General features: G+C 37.8%; 2 protein-coding genes across 2 annotated transcripts; one reads left to right on the top strand and one right to left on the bottom strand.

Annotated features, from left to right (window-relative positions):
• The first annotated feature begins 113 nt into the window (after positions 1-113).
• Positions 114-5,859, top strand: tomm7 (translocase of outer mitochondrial membrane 7 homolog (yeast)). The gene is made up of 3 exons (XM_074613490.1): positions 114-291; positions 3,205-3,253; positions 5,255-5,859. Exons 1-3 carry the CDS (start codon positions 186-188, stop codon positions 5,268-5,270), a joined length of 171 nt encoding a protein of 56 aa, XP_074469591.1. The 5' UTR covers positions 114-185; the 3' UTR covers positions 5,271-5,859.
• A 141-nt stretch (positions 5,860-6,000) lies between these two features.
• On the bottom strand, positions 6,001-10,982 carry LOC141754440 (interleukin-6-like). The gene is made up of 5 exons (XM_074613489.1): positions 10,735-10,982; positions 9,471-9,667; positions 8,378-8,476; positions 8,151-8,294; positions 6,001-6,818 (listed from the first exon to the last, which is right to left on the bottom strand). Exons 1-5 carry the CDS (start codon positions 10,748-10,750, stop codon positions 6,561-6,563), a joined length of 714 nt encoding a protein of 237 aa, XP_074469590.1. The 5' UTR covers positions 10,751-10,982; the 3' UTR covers positions 6,001-6,560.
• Positions 10,983-21,651: the final 10,669 nt, after the last annotated feature.

The raw sequence follows: 21,651 nt of genomic DNA, 5'->3' as shown, positions 1-21,651 counted from the left end.
CTTTAAGTTATTAAATTCAACATGTGACCTGTAACACACGTGCAGTTAACACCTCTGTCCACCAGATGGCGACCTATGACAGATTTGACGAACTCAGTTAACATCCTGTCGTTCTACGTCACTTCCTCTTCCCTGTCCTTGGTGTGTTGCTGCGTCCATCCTCTCTGTTCGGGATAAAACAACACATGGCTGCTAAACTGAGCAAAGAGACCAAACAGCGGCTGCAGCAGCTGTTCCAGTGCGGCCAGTTTGTCATCAGATGGGGTTTCATCCCGACCGTGTTGTACCTCGGTCAGTATCAGTATCAGTAGATAGTAGGAGACATGCTAACCAAAGCTAGTTAGCTTAGCTTTAGCACACTAGCCTTCCACCAGGAGTTAGAGTAATGTGTTTTTCAGGGTGGGTTTGTAGCAATAAGGTTGAATGAATATAGCTAGTGAATGGTATCCTTTAGTAGAAACAACTTATAAAAAGAAGAAGACAAGGTTTCCTGTCCCCAAATTTAGTTTAATTGGTAATAAATTAGCTATCTAATTGGTTCTGTATCTTTCGTGTAACGTTATAATAACAATAATAAGAATACAATGTATTTATATAGCACTTTTCTAAAAACTCAAAGACACTTTACATAGATAAAAAGATCATAAAACAAGAACATCATAAAAAAAGATATAAAACACAATATTAATTAAACATTAAAAGCATTTGTGGCTTACAAATAGGTAAAGTTAGTAGACTTTAAAGTATAATAGATAATGGTGTGTATAAGTCATGTTTATGTGGGTGAACCTCTGAATCAATGCAGGGAATATGATGAAACTGTCCATGAACTCCTCATGTAAGGCAAGGCAGCTTTATTTGTAAAGCACATTTAAGCAACAGGGCAATTCAAAGTGCTTTACATAAAAACATTCAAGGACATTGTGACAAAGTGCAAAAGAACATTAAGACATAATTAAAACAGTTATAAAAACATTAAAGATTAGAAAATAAAAGTTAAGATAGAAGCTAAAATAGAGTATAACACACAAGAGTAAAACCTCTAGTGCATTATAAGATCATTATCTGGTTTAATATAAGGCAGCAGCAGCAAAACAGGAAAGTGTTAAGCTTTGATTTAAAAGATCTCAGAGTTGGAGTTGGTCCTGCAGGTTTCTGGGAGCTTGTTCCAGATATTTGGTGCATAAAAACTGAACGCTGCTTCTTCTGCATGTTTAGTTCTGACTCTGGGGGACACAAAGCAGACCTGATCCAGATGACCTGAGAGGTCTGGATGGTTCATAACATAGCAGAAGATCAGAAATGTATTTTGGGCCTAAACCATTTAGTGCTTTGTAAACCAGCAGGAGTATTTTGAAATCAATTCTCTGAGAGACGGGGAGCCAGTGTAGAGACCTCAGAACTGGACTGATGTGATCCACTTTCTTGTTCTTAGTGAGGACTCTAGCAGCAGCAGGTTCTGAATCAGCTGCAGCTGTCTGATTGATTTTTTTAGGAAGACCAATAAAGACGCCGTTACAGTAGTCAAGTTGGCTGAAGATAAATGCATGGACTAGTTTTTCCAAATCCTGCTGAGACATCAGTCCTCTAATTCTTGGTATATTCTTCAGGTGATAGAAGGCTGTCGTTGTAATTGTCTTAATTGTCTGTAAACAAACTATGGCACCCTTAACCGGTTAATATTAGATATAAGACTATAAGAATACTAGCATGTGAGAGAGGGAGAGCTATTTTACAATAATCTTTATGATGGGTTCAGGACTGTGCAAGTTCCCCATCTGTCCCCGGTTCCCCAAAATATCAAACTGTTGACCTTGAAGGACCTATAATAATAATAATAATAATAATAATAATAATAATATTAATAATAATAATAATAATAATAATAATAATAAGAAGAAGTAGTAGTAGTGGGCAGTTGGGCTTAGAGGAACAGTTTTAAACCAAGACATGCTTGTGTGTATATGTATTTTAGTGTCTAATGTCTGTGGCACTAAAATACCTGTTTGTGTTTTTTTGGTGTAAAGATGAGGAAGTTGAGATTTTTGCATGTGTGACCTCACAGCCGGTGGAGTTGCCCCTGTGGGAGTGAATCTTCTCTGACTTCAGCATTTTGGAAACACCAACGCTGATGTAATACTTTCTCCCCTCTCGTTTTTCCTCCCTTTCTTAAGATTATTTCTCTCTTGCAACTCATTTACTTCATAAGGGCAGAATTTTCTTAAATTGAACATGTAATGTCATGCTCTTGCGTTACCATCATCTAAATAACACTGCATATTTCAGGCAATCGTGATCTGATGGCGTTGAAACAACTCAATTAGATGGTTATTAATCACTGTTAAAAGGTGATTAATTTGTAAACTAAAAACTAACTTTTGGAGGTTTTAGCTTTTCTGATGTGAGGATTTGAAGGTTTAAATGAACTAAGGCTGGGCAATATATCAATATTATATCGATATGATGATATGAGACTAGATATCGTTTTTTTAACAGTTTGTCGGACACATCAGCCTCTGCTCTGGGCGATGGAAATCCTTTCCTTTCCTGACATTGATTATTCAAGAAAGTCCAATAGAAACATCAGTTGTAGCCTTAGAGTTAGGGAGTGGTAAGGTGATATTTAGTCGTCTAGGAAGCTCTCTAGTCTTTTTCTCAAGAATCAGTTGCATCATAGTTGACTCTGTCACTGACCTATGAATGAAACTAGAAAAAGTATAAGGGAAATGAGTATGTTTTCATTTCTGTGTATGAGCGAGGCGGAGGCCGTGAGTCAGATATACTGCGAACGGTCTGCAAGACCTCGTGATGTCAGAGCTCTCTGATGCAATGATGCTGTGTATCAATCTGGGCTGTTCTGCAGGCATGAATTATAATCTGCTGACAAACTATAATGACTCCGTGAAACACTTGTGATCATCCATTGGTTAACATATACAACTAACTGTCAGGGGAGATTTTTGCTGTATCACTTTTTAAGTGCATGGATGCAAATTTAATTGTTAAAATGTATGTTATTCCAAGCTGTGGGTCATACTCTATAGTCTACATGCCAGCTGATTTTCTATACTGGCTACTTGCAACTACTTCTCAAAATATTTTTGGATGAACCAGAATCTGTTTTTACTGTGTCTCACATTTTTCGGCACTTTTCTAAACCAGTATGCTTCATTTCTTCTTCTTCTTTATGGTTTTGATTGACAGGTTTCAAACGAGGAGCAGATCCAGGAATGCCTGAACCGACGGTCTTGAGGTAAGGACAGATTGGTGTGAGATTTGTGCTTCCCTGTCAAATCATATACTGTACGTGGTTTCAGAAGCAGCGAACTGAATGACGTGAAATGTGACGGTAAAAGGGAGTTTTCACAACTTTGCACCACAGAGAAAGACGTACTTCCTTTTAGTTGTGGAATAGTCGGGCTAGCCGCCAACTAATCCTACAAATTGTTGTAATAACTGACAGCAAAGGGAAATCTGTAGTTTCAAAAAACACACAAACTTCTTTCCTCCTTTACCCAGAGTCCCCAACTCACTATGCTACATTTTAATTACCAAAAAAAGATAAGAAATGAAAACAAATAATAACATAAAGCCAGAGAAAACATTGGATATAATACAATCCAGTCATCATCCCTCAGCAGCCAGAACCATAGGCTACTCTGCTGACATACAACTACATTCAGTGTTGTAATAACATCTACAATAACAACATCAACCTGTGTCTCAATACAAGTATGTATACAGTTGCAAAGTGCATCATGAGATGTGAAAAAGGAGCCCATAATCTTACAAGAACCTTCAGTTTCTCCTCCTGCTATGTACGTCAGGTTTTGCAGCGCATCTCTTTAATGTATTGAGGTTTATGTCTTTGAATATCGTTCCATATTGAATGAATTGCGCATTAGGCTCGTAATAAACTAATATCAACTAGTTTCCATTTCCGTCTTTTTACTGAAAGACTTTCTTGATAATTAGGGCTGTAGTGGTTTCGTGTATACGTACCAAACTGTCACTGTACGGTGCATACAGCCACACACAGAATACACAGTATTGATGAATCATGCACGTAATGTGGAACCAGAGTTCACAAGTGCGAGTTCTGCCCGGAAACATTTTTAGCCGTTGCAACAAATGCTGAGCACAAGCGGATTGGCGTGTGAGTCAGTCACAGTATGGCAAGTGCAAATGAAACGTTGGAGCTGGAAGTTCCGTCGGCCGGTTCCTGGTCAGCGACAACAGCAATGGAAAGAGAGTTGTGTATAAGACAAAGACGGTGTGTGGGCATCGCTCCACCGTTGTAGGGGATGTGAATGGAAACACATCGGACATGCTAACGCACATTTGGTGGCATCATCCAGATGTGCCGACGTCCGGAATGTAGGGATGCATCGATTCCACTTTTTCAGTCCCGATAGTGATACCTGGGCTTTGGGTATCCACGGATACCGAGTACTGATCCGATACCAGTGTTTAATTAGTTAGCTGTATGCCTCACTGTGAGGAAGTGACTGGGATCATTCTTTTATGTGTAAGGCTTGACTTAAACATCGCTTTCCTAAGTTTGTAAAACAAAATGTAACAAATAAATACATAGATATAAATTTACTGAATTGTTATTTATTATTAAAATAATAAATCGTACACCAGCAACTTGGTAAAAAAAGCTTCAAAATTAAAAGGAATTACAATTCAAATGTAAACCTTTTTAATGCAGCAACAAATAGGTCTAAACCTAAACAGCAGTTCAAATTCCAGTATAAATGTGTATAGTATAGAAACATCGAATTGAATTGAATATATCGGCTCCATTGTTGCGATACCCGATCCGGCTATATGAGTCCGTATCGGCCCGATATCCGATTCGGTGTCGGTGCATCTCTACCGGAAAGATAAATATTTGGGTGCTGTGTATTTTATTCTATGTATTTTGGTATTTTCAATTTCATAACATAAAAGATGCTTTTCAGTTTTATAGCCTATTATGACCTGTTGCCATTTAGGAAAGTGTTTGTTCAGTGTTCACACAGTGTAATACAGAAGTGTTTGATATGTTCCTTGTTTTTATAATAAAAATAGTTTAACCAAATCGTATTCATCTGTACCGAACCGTGAATTTAATGTTTTACAATTAGTAACTGGAAATTAAATTAACGATGATCAACTTTTCAGTGATAATACATCGGCACTCGGGCTCTGTAAGTGACCTGTGGAGTTTCAGGAGTCTAGTTGAACCTTTATTTTTTCTTCTCTGTAGTTTGCTATGGGGCTAAGGAACATCTCCACACAGCCGGCCGCCTCCCGACATCGAGACCATGTGACCCACCTGTCATTGGAAATCCAGGATATTGACATTATTTTTCTCTTCCTTCTCTATAAATCATACTGTCCAAAGTCTGAGGAGTCATGAATAAATGTTACGTGCAGCAATGCACGTAACATTTACATATATAGTAGATATACGGAGAGTGTCGGCTACATGGATAGAAGATATTTGGATTGACAAGCTGGAATCAAGACTTCGTCCTTGAAAATATGTAGCGTTGACTGGACTATCTGTCGGTGTTTTGTTGGGAATGTGTGACAGCGATGTTTGGATTCATTCCATGTTTTTCCTTTTTATTTGTAATTTAAGATTTCTGAGAATAAATCCACAATGAAATGTCACTCTTGTCTTTATTACCAGGAGTCACATCAATGCTTAATCTTTAAACAACCAAGACTGGGTCCATCATTGAAAAAATGATAAAGGTTATGTAGCAAATTCAGAGTATGGCTGATGGTGTTATAAGTTTGGAAATCCAACACAAAAATCTGAAAGGATATATTCATTTTTGATTAATAAATCACTGCTGATAACAAGTTTTGGTTTCATCTGTTTTTTATTTTCCAGATTCCAGTGAACACACGTACGAGACTGATCAAAATCTGCAAATGACGTTAATGGTTTTTGGGAAAAACAGTTTCAAAATGTGTTGCAACCCTGAAATTACATGCGATGTGTGAGGTGTTGGAATGAAGAAACTTGTTTCTTATCTGATCAGATGATTATTTTTATTACCGCACACGTACAGAATATTTCTTCCAGTCACTTATTGGTCATGTGCGTTCAAAACACGTTCACAGCATTCTAATTAATTCAACAACAAATTCAGTTTAATAATAGTTTTAAATAAATAATTAACAGTACTATAAAATCTTTGTTTATAAAAATAGATTAAACAATTATTGGTTTTCATATAAAAAGTAATGCAGTCCTAAAAATACTGCTCAAGTAATATCTTTACAATCCAGAAATGAATCAACACTAACATCAAACTACTGATGCAAATTGCATTTTTAGTGCAAGAAACCCACAATCATGGATTTTCCTATGACTAATAAATAACACTTTTCATTACGTATAAATAGGTTAAATAAGTTGCGCAATAGTGGGAGATTCGAGTCCTGAGGCCTTCAAGATATACACAATCATAAACGTACAGTTAGTGCACTTTCACCATTTCCCCCTTAAAAACAGAACAGCAGCAGCGTTACCACCCACTTTTCCCTGAGGTGTTCCTTCATAACTGGTTGATGCTCCCATCTTTTAACTTTTGGATATAGAAACTGATGGTTGGCGTGCTCCTGTTGGCCATACTTCCTCTGGTCTTCTCCCTTTTAGAGATGGCTCTTTTGCTGTCGATGAGGAAGAAGTGGAGCTTGCGCATGATGCTGTGTGCGGTCATCCTTCTCTGGAAAGTGTCGGAGTTGTCGAGGTCCATCAGCAGCTGCGTCTCCTGGCTGCTGGTCGGTGCCGTGACCTGTTCAGGGTTCCTCATCTATGGGGCAGAAGTGACATTGGTAGGCTATAACATGACTAAAGTGACAGTGGTAGGCTATAACATGACTAAAGTGACAGTGGTAGGCTATAACATGACTAAGCAGTGCTGTATCATAATTAGGGATGCACCGATCCAACCAATACATTGATATCAATTTAGTGAATTTACATCGGCCCTACTGTCACCAATATCCAATCCAACTATTTGAGTCATCGGCCAGATATCCGATCCGGTATCGGTGCAACCCCAATCATAATAATAATAAACCCAGGATATAATCCAGTTAATTACAAAGTCATTTACAATAAGACACGATCAAAACTGGAAACATTTACGCAAACAAAATTAAATTGTAAATTGTTACTTATTACATTTACTCAATTACTGAATGTTTTGAGGTACTTTACTTGAGTATTTCCATTTTGTGTTACTAGTTACTTTGCAGATTACACACAAAACTCACAAAAGTTTATACAATACTAAATAGGGTGGCAACTAACGATTATTTTCATTGTTGATTATTTTTTCGATTAGTTGTTTGGTCTATACAATGTCAAAAAATGGTGAAAAATGTCAATCAGTGTTTCCCAAAGCCCAAGATGACGTCCTCAAACGTCTTGTTTTGTCCACAACTCAAAGATATTCAGTTTACTGTCATAGAGTAAAGAAACCAGAAAATATTCACATTTAAGAAGCTGGAATCAGAGACATTTTGCCTTTTTTTTTTCTTAAATAATGACCCAAACCGATTAATTATCAAAATAGTTGGCGATTAATTTAATAGTTGACAACTAATCGATTAATCGTTGAAGCTCTAATACAAAGCACTGCCATTGTTAAACGACCCAACAGTGTAGAAAGTAGGTAAAATACGCTGTACAGTAGCTCAACCATGACCAGCCACAACAGTAAAACACAACTCACACATTAATGCATCTGTAACAATAATGCAACACAGGCAGGAAGCATTCTGCTCAATAATGAGTACTTGAGTAACATTTTTAGAGCTGCAACGATTAATCGATTAGTTGTCAATCATTAAATTAATCAACTATTTTGATAATCAATGTGAGTAAATGTTCAAGAAAAAAAAGTCTGAATTCTCTGATTCCAGCTTCTTAAATGTGAATATTTTTATGGTTTCTTTACTCCTCTTTGACGGTAAACTGAATATCTTTGAGTTGTGGACAAAACAAGACATTTGAGGACGTCATCTTGGGCAATTACATAAAGACAATGGCAGGGCTGATGTCAAGGCCACCACAGTGTATTAACACAGCTACAAACTGAAAAAAGACAGAAAGAAGAGTATGCTTCTCAGACCCTTACCTTTTCTTTGATGAGGTTGATCAGGATGCTGCTGTAGTACCTGGCCTGTGAGCGGATGGAGCTGCTGGGGTACTCCTTCTCCACATGCTTGAGAAGAACCGTGTAAACCAGCAGGCCTTGTGCCAACCTGTGGAGACAAGCCTCCTGGAGAGAGAGGAAAGAAAAATCAGCTTCAACCCATCATCACCCTGTTTCTTCTATCAGTGTAACAGGAGACTACACTGTACCTTGCTGAAGTTGGAGAGAGGGCAGCCTGCTGGAAGTGAGGAGATCCTGTAGTGCTCCAGAAAAATATATTCCACCTCATTTTGGAATTCATTTTCAAACTGATAAGAAGGGAAATGATGATGAAAGAAAAAAAAAGGAGGTCAGGAGTGCAGTTTACTTTACACATGCAGAAGTGACAGAGGTAGGCTATAACATGACTAAAGTGACAGTGGTAGGCTATAACATGACTAAAGTGACAGTGGTAAGCTATAACATGACTAAGCAGTGCTGTATCATAATTAGGGATGCACCAATCCAACTTTTTCAGTCCCGATAGCGATACCTGGGCTTTCGGTATCGGCCGATACCGAGTACCGATTCGATACCAGTGTTTAATTAATAAGCTGTATGCCTCACTGTGTGTAAGTGGCTGGGATCATTCTTATATGTGTAAGGCAACATCAGGCTTTACTTAAACATTGCTTTCTTAATTTTGTAAAACAAAATGTAACATAAATACATAAATATAAATTTAGTGAATTTACATCGGCCTTATTGTCACCAATATCCGATCCAATTATTTGAGTCAGTATCGGCCCGATATCCAATCCGATATCGGTATCGGTGCATTCCCAATCATAATAATAATAAACCCAGGATATAATCCAGTTCATTACAAAATAATTAACAATAAGACATGATTAAAACTGGAAACATTTATGCAAACCAATATCCGATCCAACTATTTGAGTCAGTATCGGCCCGATATCCGATCCGGTATCGGTATCGTTGCATTCACAATCATAATAATAATAAATCCAGGATATAATCCAGTTCATTACAAAGTAATTAACAATAAGACACGATCAAAACTGGAAACATTTACGCAAACCAATATCCGATCCAACTATTTGAGTCAGTATCGGCCCGATATCCGATCCGGTATCGGTATCGGTGCATCCCTAATCATAAGGTCAGGAGTGCAGTTTACTTTACACATGCAGATAAAGTGAGAAACCAAGTCAGCCCACTCTAACTGGAAATATGACTCTTGAAACTTGATAAGGACGTCACTGGAAACTGGAAACATCCCAGTGGAGATAAAGCTCTTACCTCCTGCTGGTGGCGTTTGGTTGCGTCGATGACTATGTCCCAGTACCGAGAGGAGCTCAGCAGGTCAGAGGGCCACACCTCCTCCTCACCTGAGGGCTCACCTGACGCCGGGCTGTCGGTGGGCAAGTCTTCAACCGGAGCACCGGGAGCACACAGCAGCAGAGCCGCCAGCATCACCGCAGAGAGCCAGGACGAGTCTGAATGAATGAATAAATGAATGGATGTTTATTTGTTTATTTGTTTTGCACAATTTAAGACTATACAACATAACAAAAATGAATAATATACAGTGTAGGAAGACGCAAAAAAAACACTGGGCTTATCTGAAGCCTCCACCTTTAAAGACAAGATTAATATAAAGAAATAATATGACTACATAATAGTGATAACAAACAATTAGGACAAGATATATATAATAATAACAATAACAATACAGTAAGCAGACTGAGGGACAGTTTTTTTCCCCCAGGCCATCAGACTTTTAAATATATAATATAATATATAATATATGTGTGTGTATGTGAGTGTGTGTTGCGTGGAAGTGTTTGCATGGTTAGTGTTTGTGAGGAGGATATTGATTTAGATATCTATAAAGACTTCAGGGATATCACAACCAAACAACATCGTGAGTGGGAAAAAAAATAAAAAACATAAAAACAGATACATGGACAAAATTGGGAAAAGCAATTACAAGACAGCAATTAAATTAAATGACCCTTTAAGCGACTTTTGAAACATTTGACAGATGAACAGTTTATTGATAGATGTGAGAAGCTACTCCATAATTTGGTTCCCCCTAAAACTTATCGGAAATCGACCTCTACTATGGAATTTAGGAGGATGAAGATCTAGAGATTATCGAGGTTGAGTAAGAATGGACCTGAACATTTGTTTTAAAATAGGTCTTGAACTGCTCAGGAATATTCCCACCAGAAAGTATCTTATAAATAAAAACACATATTTGAGAAATATTGATATCATAAATAGTAAGAATCTGGAGTTTCTTAAATAGAGGAGCAAGAGGAGATGTGTGACTCTGATCGAGTTGCAATCCTCACAAAACGTTTTTGGAGAACTTACATTTTTATGAAGGTTTGTAGGAAAAGTACTCTCCCGAACTATATTACAATATGAAAGATAGGGATAAATTAGACTATAATAAAGAGTAATATAAAGAGAGCGGATGAATGAATGAATGAATGAATGAATGAATGAATGAGAAAGAGGAAGAAAACGTGCGCACCACAGGCTGCCAATCACTTACTGAGATGAGAGGGCATGTTGAGCTGCTGCTGGAAGAAGCACTTGTTGAGTTTCCACTGATGCTGCTGCTGCAGAGGAGGTGTCCAGAGGGCTGTCCAAGGAGTTGCCTTGTCTCTGCGACGGCTCTGTCATTTTATATTCTTCAGACTGGAGGGATTTCCCAATAACTTTCCATGCAGGCACGGGATTATTAGTTTGCGTCAAGCATCCGGTCTCAGGCGTCCGTGATCCTTGTGGAGATGTTCATCATCATCATCATCATCATCACAAAAACCAGAGGGAATCCACTTTACAAGCTGCTCTGACTCTTTTTTCTCGCTAGTTATAATTAAAGGATAAACTGCTCATTATTAATAAGTCATTATTTCAATAACTGGAACAATAATAAAAAGGGTTTCACACACATACAAACACATACACACACACACACAGAGACACAGACACAGACACACACACACACACACACACAAAAATCCCTATGATATTTTTAGCAAAATAATTAAAAGGGGAAAGTCCACTCAAAACCATACATTTGCATAGCAGTATTACAATAAACTTAGTGGTCAAATTTATCATAGATGAAAATAAATACCCGGTGACGAGAAGTCAAATTTCTGGTGGATTTGTAATTTCAAGCAGGGATTAGTAGCGCCTAGGCTATCCCAGTATTTACATATTACTTCCTTCCCCAATATTCGCAACACTTGTGTAATGAAAGATGTTCTTCCCCTCACATGACCAGCTGAAATTATCAATATCTATCACACACAAATATGTATTATTATTTCCGCCAATCTAAACCATCACTCCTCCCACAGGCACGCAAGGTGCGCCAAACCATATAGTTCCATGCTCTAAATTAAAGAGCAGAATACAAAATGTACACTGTATAAAATATGTCTTTATAAAAATAAATCTAATCTTACATTATTATTATGATTCTTGTAATGGTTCTGTGGAATATGTCCACAATTATATCTTGATACAAGTTTAATTAGCGCACATGTTTTATATCTTTTATATCTTTTTGTTGTTTCTTCACATGTTCCTTTTCCAGTATTAGTCATGATGCTACTTGACTTTTCCATGTGCGAATTTTATACTTTATTGGTGTAAGGAATGAAAGGACAAGGTGGTGCTTTAAAAAGACATATCCTGATCACACAGCCTGTGAGATAATGATTTGAATATGAAAACAATGATTAAATGATGATGGTCAGAAATATGATGAAATATGGAACGTTTTCTAAGTTAGTACTCCCTTTAAAACATTCAATTATGCTTGACTTGCCTCTACAAAATGTTTGAAAGAATCCAATAATATTAGCAGTTTGTAAATTTTCTATACTGTAAAAAGAAAAAGCTGTAAATCTGTAATTTGTACTTCTGTTTAAGGATAACTTCACATTTTACGTGGCATCACTTGAGTAATGTTGGGTTTAAAGCTTCAGTAGGCAGAATATTTTTGGCATCATTGGGAAAAAATTCCATAATAACCTTTCAGCATATTGTAATTCAAGTGTTCTGACAGAAAACTAGACTTCTGCACCTCATCGTGGCTCTGTTTTCAGGCTTTTAAAAATCTAGCCTGTGACGGGAGACTTTGGCCAATCACAGGTCATTTCAGAGAGAGAGCGTTCCTATTGGCTGTGCTCTTACTGGTGGGCGGTGCTTGGTATTTCCTCAACTGATCTCAACATGGCTGCCGGGTCACAAACTTTCTCATTTTACAGCTAAACAGTACCCTACAAGATGTTTCTGAAAACATTTGAGGCGAGAAGCCTCATAGATGTGGGTCAGTATGGGCCTGCTACACCTACTAGTTGTTTTTTTCATTGATTCACATAATTGATCACCGAAAGGAGTAAAAGAAGACGACTCTGGTGACCGTAGGAATTATGACAGATTTGAGATAACTTCTGTTGTGATTTGACGCTATACAAAAATAAATTGAATTGAATTGAATTGACAGGAGCAAAAGCGGAAGTCAGGCGCTGTAGTATAGACACCATGAAACTCCGTGTGGGGTGGATATCAGGAGTGAACACGGGGCTTTCACCCAGGAGACCAGGATTTGCATCCCGTGTGAAACCACCAACGGTAGTTGTCTTTGTGTAAACAAGCATTAAGTTTCACTTTCGCTTCTGAAATGTAGTTATTTTAAGCCAAAACATGATCCATCCGTCCATTATCTGTAACCGCTTATCCTATACAGGGTGGTGGAGGAGCTGGAGCTTATCCCAGCTGACATTGGGCAAAGGCGGGGTACACCCTGGACAGGTCGCTAGACTATCACAGGGCGGACACGTAGAGACAGACAACAATTCACGCTCACATTCACACCTATGGGCAATATAGAGTCAACACTTAACTGTATGTCTTTGGACTGTGGGAGGAAGCCGGAGAACCCGGAGAAAACCCTTGCTAACACGGGGAGAAAATGCAAACTCCACACAGAAGAACCCCTAAATTTAACTAAGTGGTTTTGTTGCCTAAAGCTAAAGAAGCTTATCGTTTGTTTTCAAAACGTAACGTATCATGCAGTTTTAAGAGGTGTTGCTGAAAAAAGCGGTTAAGTTACTCTTTAAGTTTCCCTTTAAAAAAATAAAAATTATGCAATTTTACAACGGCATAGTAGGCCCATAATGACCCACATTTATGATGGTTATAGTGACCAATAACGCTAATTTAATGGCCTGATAACAGTCAAATCAGGTGATCTGAGAGTTGATTGTAATATGAGATTGTTTCCAGAATTGGCGTCCTAGTTTTGGTACTTTTGTAATGTTTTCTCAGACAGATCATGTCACATCTTTCACAAAGTAAATGTTGGGACACCACACGGCACAATTCTAAGCCCACTGATGTTCTCCCCATATAAATGCTTCTTTTCACTATCTCTAAAATGCATGATAACAGCCAGCCAACCATCTATCTATGATCAAAGGCTGGTTATTCTTAACCTGTGCCTCAGTTACTGGATGTTTAGTGGATTTACTTAAGCCATCCTAACACTAATTTGTTAATCTGTTCAACATTTTGGTTACGACTAAATACAGGCAAAACTGATGACATTCCCGTCAGCCTCAGCTGTACGTTGTGTTAGTTCTAATTAGCAAATACGTATAACACAATACAATAACGTAGCTGTAGGCACTCTTTGCAGGATGGAAACATTAGTCCAACATGCAAACATTTGATTGTTGCTGCCTGAATAGAGGTCTGTATGACTACAGTACATAGCAGCTGCCAGGTACTCCCCACTCACATCCAGTTCATGTAAGATAGACCTATTATTTTGAGGTGGTTTTGATATGATTTATTATATCACTATCACTGTAGCCTACCATTTTTCACCACACACTGACAATTTTCCAGTAAAGTACGCTAAGTCCGCATTCTCATTTCCGTCCTTTTCCTGGAAATGCTCTCCCTGCTGTGATAAAAGACATAAATCCTAAACTGGGTTTTCATTCCTGTTACAATTCCTGTTAATTTTCACTTTCATGTTCCCAATTGTTATCATGCATAAGTCTAGGAATAACTAACAATGGCTTGGGTTCCTGTACATGGTAATTATAATTCTTCTTGATAACTTCTTTCTTATCAAGTTGAACCATCATAATAAAAAAGGATATTCTACAAGGGGGGCTAAGTCATAATTCTGTGGAACTCGGCCGGGTTATGACGCTCATAATTTATCAAAATATGACCCTAGCCATCTGGATATGAGCCTAGTGCTTCACACACACGTTGTTTTCTTGTAATAGCTTGAAACATAATGAAAAGGAAGAGGGGCGTATCAAAGACTTCCTTAACTACTCACACATACCTCATTTCATTCTTCCATAAACATTAAAAAAAAGACACATTCCTCCACCGACTTTTAGTTATGTTTTGACAACTTTATTTCTTGCAACATGTGTGATCATTAGTGCGCTACTCCACAGGCTCTGTGAGATGCATTGAAATATTGAATGTATTATAATTCCCCCTGCTACTATTTTTGATATGTAACTTCCCCTCTGTCTATTAAGATTACTCATGGGGAATCAAACTGGAGAACTCCCAAATTGGGTTAAAAAAAAGTGGTAACCTGCATACTAGTTGATGCTGTATCTGCTCTGTGGGGGATGTTGTAAGAGTGGGTTTGTGTCCACTTTTGATCGAGAAGTGTTTTGGTACTTCCAGTGGTCAGTTTCAGACTTTAGAATAGCTCAGTGGTTGCAGAGGTTATTGGGAAGTGCCGATCCAGGACATTCTCCTCCTCCCGGCTGAAGACACTTTCAGTTTCCTTTTTGGACCGCCACATTTTTAACTCATTTAATGGTTTTTAATGTATCGTTTAATGCATTGAGCTGCATTCATGAATTTAATTTACTTATTGTGATAAGCCATTGTGATTATTGTGCTCAGTTCTCTTATTTGGCAAGAAAGTTCTGGTGAGCTTGAAGCTGACTCTCATTTCTGCTTTTCTATTTGAGACCAAATGAATTTATCTTCTATCACAAAAGTCTACAGTATGCAAACTCTATCAACCACGGACTGAACCAGTCTCTTCTATTGAAAATGAATTTAATACACTTTTAAAATACACATTTATTCTTTCTAAAAATTGAATAAACACACAACTTTGTACTATTGTAAATTCTCAAAGGGATGGCAAAGGGATTTTACTTAGATGTGCATGTGTGTGAGTAAAGTTTGCACCGTACTTCTCTACTTTGTTACTTTGCATTTTAAAAGGGGCTTAACGCTAAGCAGCTTGGAGTGAACGCATATTATGATTTACTGCATGTTTTTTCTCAGAGTTCAGCTCTCACGAAACACATAAAGAAATGTGCTCCAAACTTTCTTCCAAATTGAAAATAACTGCTATTTTTAAGATGATCAAAAAATGGAACAAATCATGACAGTTTTTTTTTTTACATTATCATGTATTAAAAGCTTGTTGTACCTTTAAACACAGCAATACAGGAGATGAGTTTCAAAGCAGTCCACAAAACAATCTCACTTAAAAGGTGCTATTGATAACACTGATAACATTCAGCCACTAGATGTCGCATTCTCCTTCCCCCGTTCCATTGCATTTACTTCACAACAAGTCGTTGCCAGGCACCTACCGTCAATCTCAGCCATTTATCCATTTTTTCCGCACTAACTGACAACCCATGTGATACCAATGTCTTTATTCGATTGGCTCACAAGCCTTGTTAGAAGTGGGAACCAACGTAAGATATCTTCCACATAGATAAACAAAATATTAATTTTGGACCCGCCAATATTTTGTAAATGATTAATTCACAATCATAATACTTTTTTCAGGAATAGCCATACTTTTATTCAGCACCTTTGTGAAGGCTATGTCGATGTATTTTTTTCTTCAAATATTTGTCTACATAAAAATGTTATCAAAAAGACCATTTAGGTCCCATTAGTAGCTTTCAATCATATCACATGTTCTTTATCAGCGAGACGTAATTTTCCCCGAGATCGTGAACAAACTTTTGAAACTCAACATTTAAGCCAACATGGATGACCTTTACGTGCTCTAAGAAAATGCAGACTTCTGCTAATGAAGATCATGTGAAATGATTGAAAGCTACTAATTGGACCTTAATGGTCTTTTTGATAACATTTTTATGTAGACGAATATTTGAAAAAAAAAATACATCCACATAGCCTTCACATATATACAGAAGATGTAGGCCTATAGCATGAATCCCAGGTTGCTCATTGGGGTCTTTCTATGTAAATAGAAGATTATAATATCACAGACTTCCCATATATGTGTGGTTTGTTTGGATCTCCTTGCAGCCAACACAAGATATTGACTAAAGCAATCTATTGCTAAAGGTCTGTACTGAAATATTTCAGTTGAATAATATCATCTAACAACATCTACATTGTGCTCCAGAGTGTAGAAACTATCCCGGTGCTTCTTTTTAGCAACTACAGTATGACACACTCTACAGTAAGCAGTGAGAGTGTCACTACTGTCATAGCAATACGGACATCCTCAACAATAAAGCTTGGTGTGACCCGAATCGTCTGACGTGTTTGAGAAGCTTACTCAATTTCCTTCTCCTCTCATTTTCTAAGTTTCTTTGGAAGAAAAAGTTGATCCCGCATCAAAGGGCACACGCCCAGACTGCTGAGGCAGGCAGCTGCATGAACGGACACTCCTTTCATTATTATGGCTGACAGATGAACAAAAAACTGAGTTTGTTTATTGTCATTCTACAACACAGGGTTATACATACAACACAATGCAAGTTGTAGTCCCTTTATCACAAACTTCACTCATTGGTTTGTGGACTGCAGTTTTGAAGCCGACAAAGCCGAAACAGACATTTTCAGGCGACCAAAAAGGTTATAATTAACTTTCATGAACTGAAAACACACTGTGAAAGGGTCAAAGCTTTAAGATGACAACACGGACAACTCCCAGACCGGACAACGCTGTGGTAGCGACCTGTCAATCACACGGTAGCCACGCCCTAAACATACCCTGCTTTATGGTCTATTTGACTCTAATGGGACCATAATTTACTAAATGAACATCATGCTGTATTAAAGAAGACTTGAAACATGCGATTGAGACCATAAACTCATGTTTACAATGTTTACTGAGGAACTAAATCAAGTGAGAAGTAGGCTCATTTTCTCATAGACTTCTATACAATCAGACTTCTTTTTGTAACCAGAGGAGTCGCCCCCTGCTGCTAAAAAGAATGCAAGTTTAAGGCACTTCAGCACTGGCTTCACTTCTCAGACACGGAGGTTGCCCAGTGCCGTTTATGCTGTACAAGAAAAAAACAGAACAAAACAATTTGTTATGGTAGAGTACGGAGGATGAGTTGATAAGTCTCACAGCGCAAGCACCTCACCTCACCGAAATCCTTGATGCTCGGTAGATGGATACCAATGATGTTCTGGGCGGTTTCCATCACCCGCTGCAGAGCCCTCCTGTCCTGGGCCATACACATCCCATGATAGTTTGTAATGTTTCCAGCCAGGATGCTTTCTATTGCTCCTCTGTAAAAGTTGGAGTTTTGCTTTCCTAAGTTTCCTTAAGAAATACAGCTGTTTCTGAGCTTCTTTTTCACCAGGATGGAGATGTGTGATGTCAGATTTTCTGTGATATTGATTCCAAGGAACCTAAAACTGTTCACTTGCTCCACCTCAGCTCCACTGATGTAAACAGGGGTGTGTGTCTTCACCTCTTTCTTTCTAAACTATCTTCAACTATCAGCTCCTTGGCTTTGCTGATGTTGCAGCAGGTTGTTCTCTGAGCAACACCCTGCAAGATTGGAGACTTCCTCTCTATATGAAGTCTCATCGTCGTTTGTAATCCGGCCGATGATAGTGGCGTCGTCCGCAAAAACACAACAGAGTTCTCTTCATGTCGGGGATTGCAGTTGTGGGTGTAGAGCGTGAACAGGAGGGAGCTGAGCCTGGGGTCTTTTTGTGAGGAAGTCCAATAACCAGTTGCAGAGTGTGGTACTGAAACCCAGAGTGCAACATTTTTCATGGGCCAGATTTTGCATTAAATGGTGAGCTGACATGGTGATATAGGTGTTGTTATGTTTAAGATGTGTGAGGGCTGAGTGGAGGGCAGTGGAGACGATGTCCTCTGTGACTGTTGGCTCTGTGTGCACACTAGTGAGGGTCCAGGCTGGCTGGGATGTTGTTTTTGATTTGCTAGAGCACCAGTTTCTCAAAGCATTGATGAAAATGGGGGTGAGTGTCACAGGGTGGTAGTCGAGTTAAAACATTAGAACATCATAACTCATATGTCTATGAACTGCTTTAACCTTGTTCAGGTTCAGGCCTGATGACATCCTTCGAAACATTATTCATTTATACTAGTCCATCCTCAGCTGGCATCCCTCCAGGCTTCCTCTTTAGTTTTTGTTTTAGTTCCTCTCATGCTTCCACTGAAATTCGTATGACTAATAAAGGGAGGGATCAAATTAGTTACAGTAGATATTTTTTTCATAATTTCCTTCCAAAGACAACCAAATCTTAATTACATCCTAAGACACGAAACGTCTAGTGTCAAAATCAGTTCCTCTTTTTGTTCTTTCATTATCAATGAAACTCAAATTCAGGGGAATTCTGCCCACTTTCCCTGTTGTGTTAGTTGTATGAACATTGTGCAAAAAAATGATCTAACCAGTATGTTGAATGTGTAACAGTGGCAAGTTTGTCCTCACAAGTTTGATATACAGTATAAGTTAAATAAGTTAGTTAATGAAATAAGTTCATCTTGAATTAATGTTCTAGTGTTTGCATCCATATCCAGTTTAGTACCAACATAGTCTCTGTGTTCTATTACAGTGATTCTCAAAGTGGGGTCCGTGGCACTCTGTCCAGGTCCGCAAAATAATTTGCTATAGTATTGTGCTGTATCATTAAAAAATTGCATATCTACAGATGGGGAGAATTTGCACCAATAAAACCAGCATATTGTGTCCATAGAAACTCTGATATGATTGTGACACACAACAATAAGTTCATTATTTTTAAAGTTGAAACACTTACTGAAAGTCAGCTTTAGACTGACAAATTCAAACACCTGGATGTCTTGCTGCTGTTCATTTTCTGAAAGCTTTTAAGATCAATTACTTGAAATGAAGGCTATAAATGCTGTCAAGTTGAGTCCAAAAGCAATTTGAATAAAATCACCCTCTTTTTAAAGGTATATACGTGTTATTAACATTCAATAACATTGCAAATTTCCCCACTGTGGGACTAATACATGTTTATCTCATCTTAACATGATTCAAATTGAAATATGTTTCTGTTTACCGCTATGAAACAGGTCTGAAGTATTTAGGTTGAAAAGTTTTAGAAAAGAAATAGTTCCAATGACATCTAAGAGTACAAATGGTAGTAAGTATATGCTTATGCCTGGCCCAAAACAAGTTTGAGAACCCCTTCTCTACTATATGCAGTGTCACATATATCTCATGCAATATAGTACAGTATGTCATAGTATGTACCAAAACACATGACACACAATATTTCATTAAATCTCTGTGAAATAATCCTCCCAAACAATATATAAAACATTATATAATCATGTAAAAAAAGGTGGGTTGGTGGCATGAATACAGTAAAACCTTCTATCATAATTGATGCAATTTTATTTAATGATATCATAGCATGATATTGTGCAGTACAATTTCTAGGAATTCAGTTTAGAAACCATTTATAGTAATGACCACATGGGAGTGTCTGTTTTTGGGTAATGCAGTGACTCTGACTAAACCTGACAAATCAATGGTACTTCACCACATTGATGCAAAAATCCTGAAATTCCAGTATTACCACAAGATGAGACACTACAGGGAAACACATTGTTATTCATGCAATGGTCAATTTTAAGATTTTGGGTTATTTTGCTTCCTTAACATGTCTTCTTTCGAAAGAAAGCATCCAAAATACACATTTTTATTTTAACACACTTTGTTGATTTGCGTCTGTAGATTTCTCCTAAATTCAGCCAAAGTTAACATTATGCCTCGTTTGTACATATTTAAACATAAAATTTCATAAAACTTACAAAAAATATTTGTCTTGATGTAAGTAATCAACGGGGATGTTTCATGGTGGTATCTATTAATTAAAAAAAATACCCTATACATCTATAAAACTACCAAAACCAATTGATATGCAGTCAACCTTTTGGGTCCCCTCGGGTGCCCACCTTGCCTGGTTGGTAATCTAACTTTGGTCATTAGACTTGGCCAGATATAGAAATGATATAATAGAGGTACAGCCTTGAGAAGTAGCAGATGTAATGGACTGGATGTTCTGATGGACTAAATAATTACATAGAAATGATCAAAGCAACAAGTTAGCCTTTTCATCAATAGAAATATTACTTTAATTCCTCATTTTTAATGAATAATAAACAAATTTGTTGTTTTATTTGGTTCCTTTTGATAATAAAACCTTTGCCTAATTAGTATGTTGTGGATGCAATGCAAAGATTACGCTGTGTTATCAACTGGAAAGGTGCAGTCTTTCAATAATGTATAAAAAAAAAATGGATGGATGGCCGATTCAGATCTATCATGTCATCAAAAGAGATCAGATCTGGACAATAACAAAAATGACAATCAGATCAGGTGCAATGATTTAAAAATATTGCAGTAAAAATATTACTTTAATTCCTAATTTTTGATGAACAATTAATGAATTTGTCTTTTTTTGGGGTTCCTTTTGATAATACAGTTGCACATACCTTTCTGTGGTTGAAAGTGGAGCTGGAGGATCCCAAAGTGTTTCCCTCAGGACCAAAACAGTACCTTTTTTCTGTTCTGTGCTCAGAGTGCGCTCTATCTATCTACCTTTTCAGATAAAAGACTCTTGAGTGCATTATGTGAGCGCTGGCTTCTCTCTAAGCTCTGTACTCCCACCTTCCCCCAGGTGTCCTCTTGTGCACTACAGTGTCTGATCCTAAGGACTTGTTCAATGCTTGCGTCACATTCCTTTGAAATCACTTGAGTATTCAAGGTTAGCACTAAACAATGTGATGGCTGAAGAGGTTAGAATAAAGTGTGTGAACGTCTGTTCAGTCTGCAGTTCACCACGGTCACTGCTAGATGGCAATCACGCATCATCTATGATGAGAGGAAAGGGTGACATCCTGATGCATTGGTATGAAGAGGACTGCTCTGTGCTTTTCCCACGCACTACAGCAATAATATACTGTATGATCCTCACATTGAACAGAAATTGCTTCCTCAGGGCCTTTACGGAAGTGTTTGGACTCTACTGTATAGATATGAATACATGAGTATGAATCACTGTGGGGTATGTGAAGTATTTATCATCTAATAGCTTTTTAATTGTCTCAGCAGGAATGGATCAGTATCGCACTGAAGTCCATTAAAAGTTTCTTATA

This window comes from Sebastes fasciatus, chromosome 17 (genome assembly GCF_043250625.1).
Source record: "Sebastes fasciatus isolate fSebFas1 chromosome 17, fSebFas1.pri, whole genome shotgun sequence".
Lineage (NCBI taxonomy): Eukaryota > Metazoa > Chordata > Actinopteri > Perciformes > Sebastidae > Sebastes > Sebastes fasciatus.
Note: the sequence above shows the minus strand (reverse complement) of the source record. Positions and strands in the feature narration are given on the sequence as shown.

What these genes read in the sequence shown, in the direction of transcription:
- tomm7 (XM_074613490.1), top strand. Translation starts at nt 186, where the DNA reads ATGGCTGCTAAACTGAGCAAAGAGACCAAACAGCGGCTGCAGCAGCTG. An exon ending in CCCGACCGTGTTGTACCTCG is followed by an intron (nt 292 to 3,204) that starts GTCAGTATCAGT and finishes TTTGATTGACAG; the next exon opens with GTTTCAAACGAGGAGCAGAT.
- LOC141754440 (XM_074613489.1), bottom strand. An exon ending in CCAAACGCCACCAGCAGGAG is followed by an intron (nt 8,477 to 9,470) that starts GTAAGAGCTTTA and finishes CCTTCTTATCAG; the next exon opens with TTTGAAAATGAATTCCAAAA. An exon ending in CTCTCTCCAACTTCAGCAAG is followed by an intron (nt 8,295 to 8,377) that starts GTACAGTGTAGT and finishes CTCTCTCTCCAG; the next exon opens with GAGGCTTGTCTCCACAGGTT.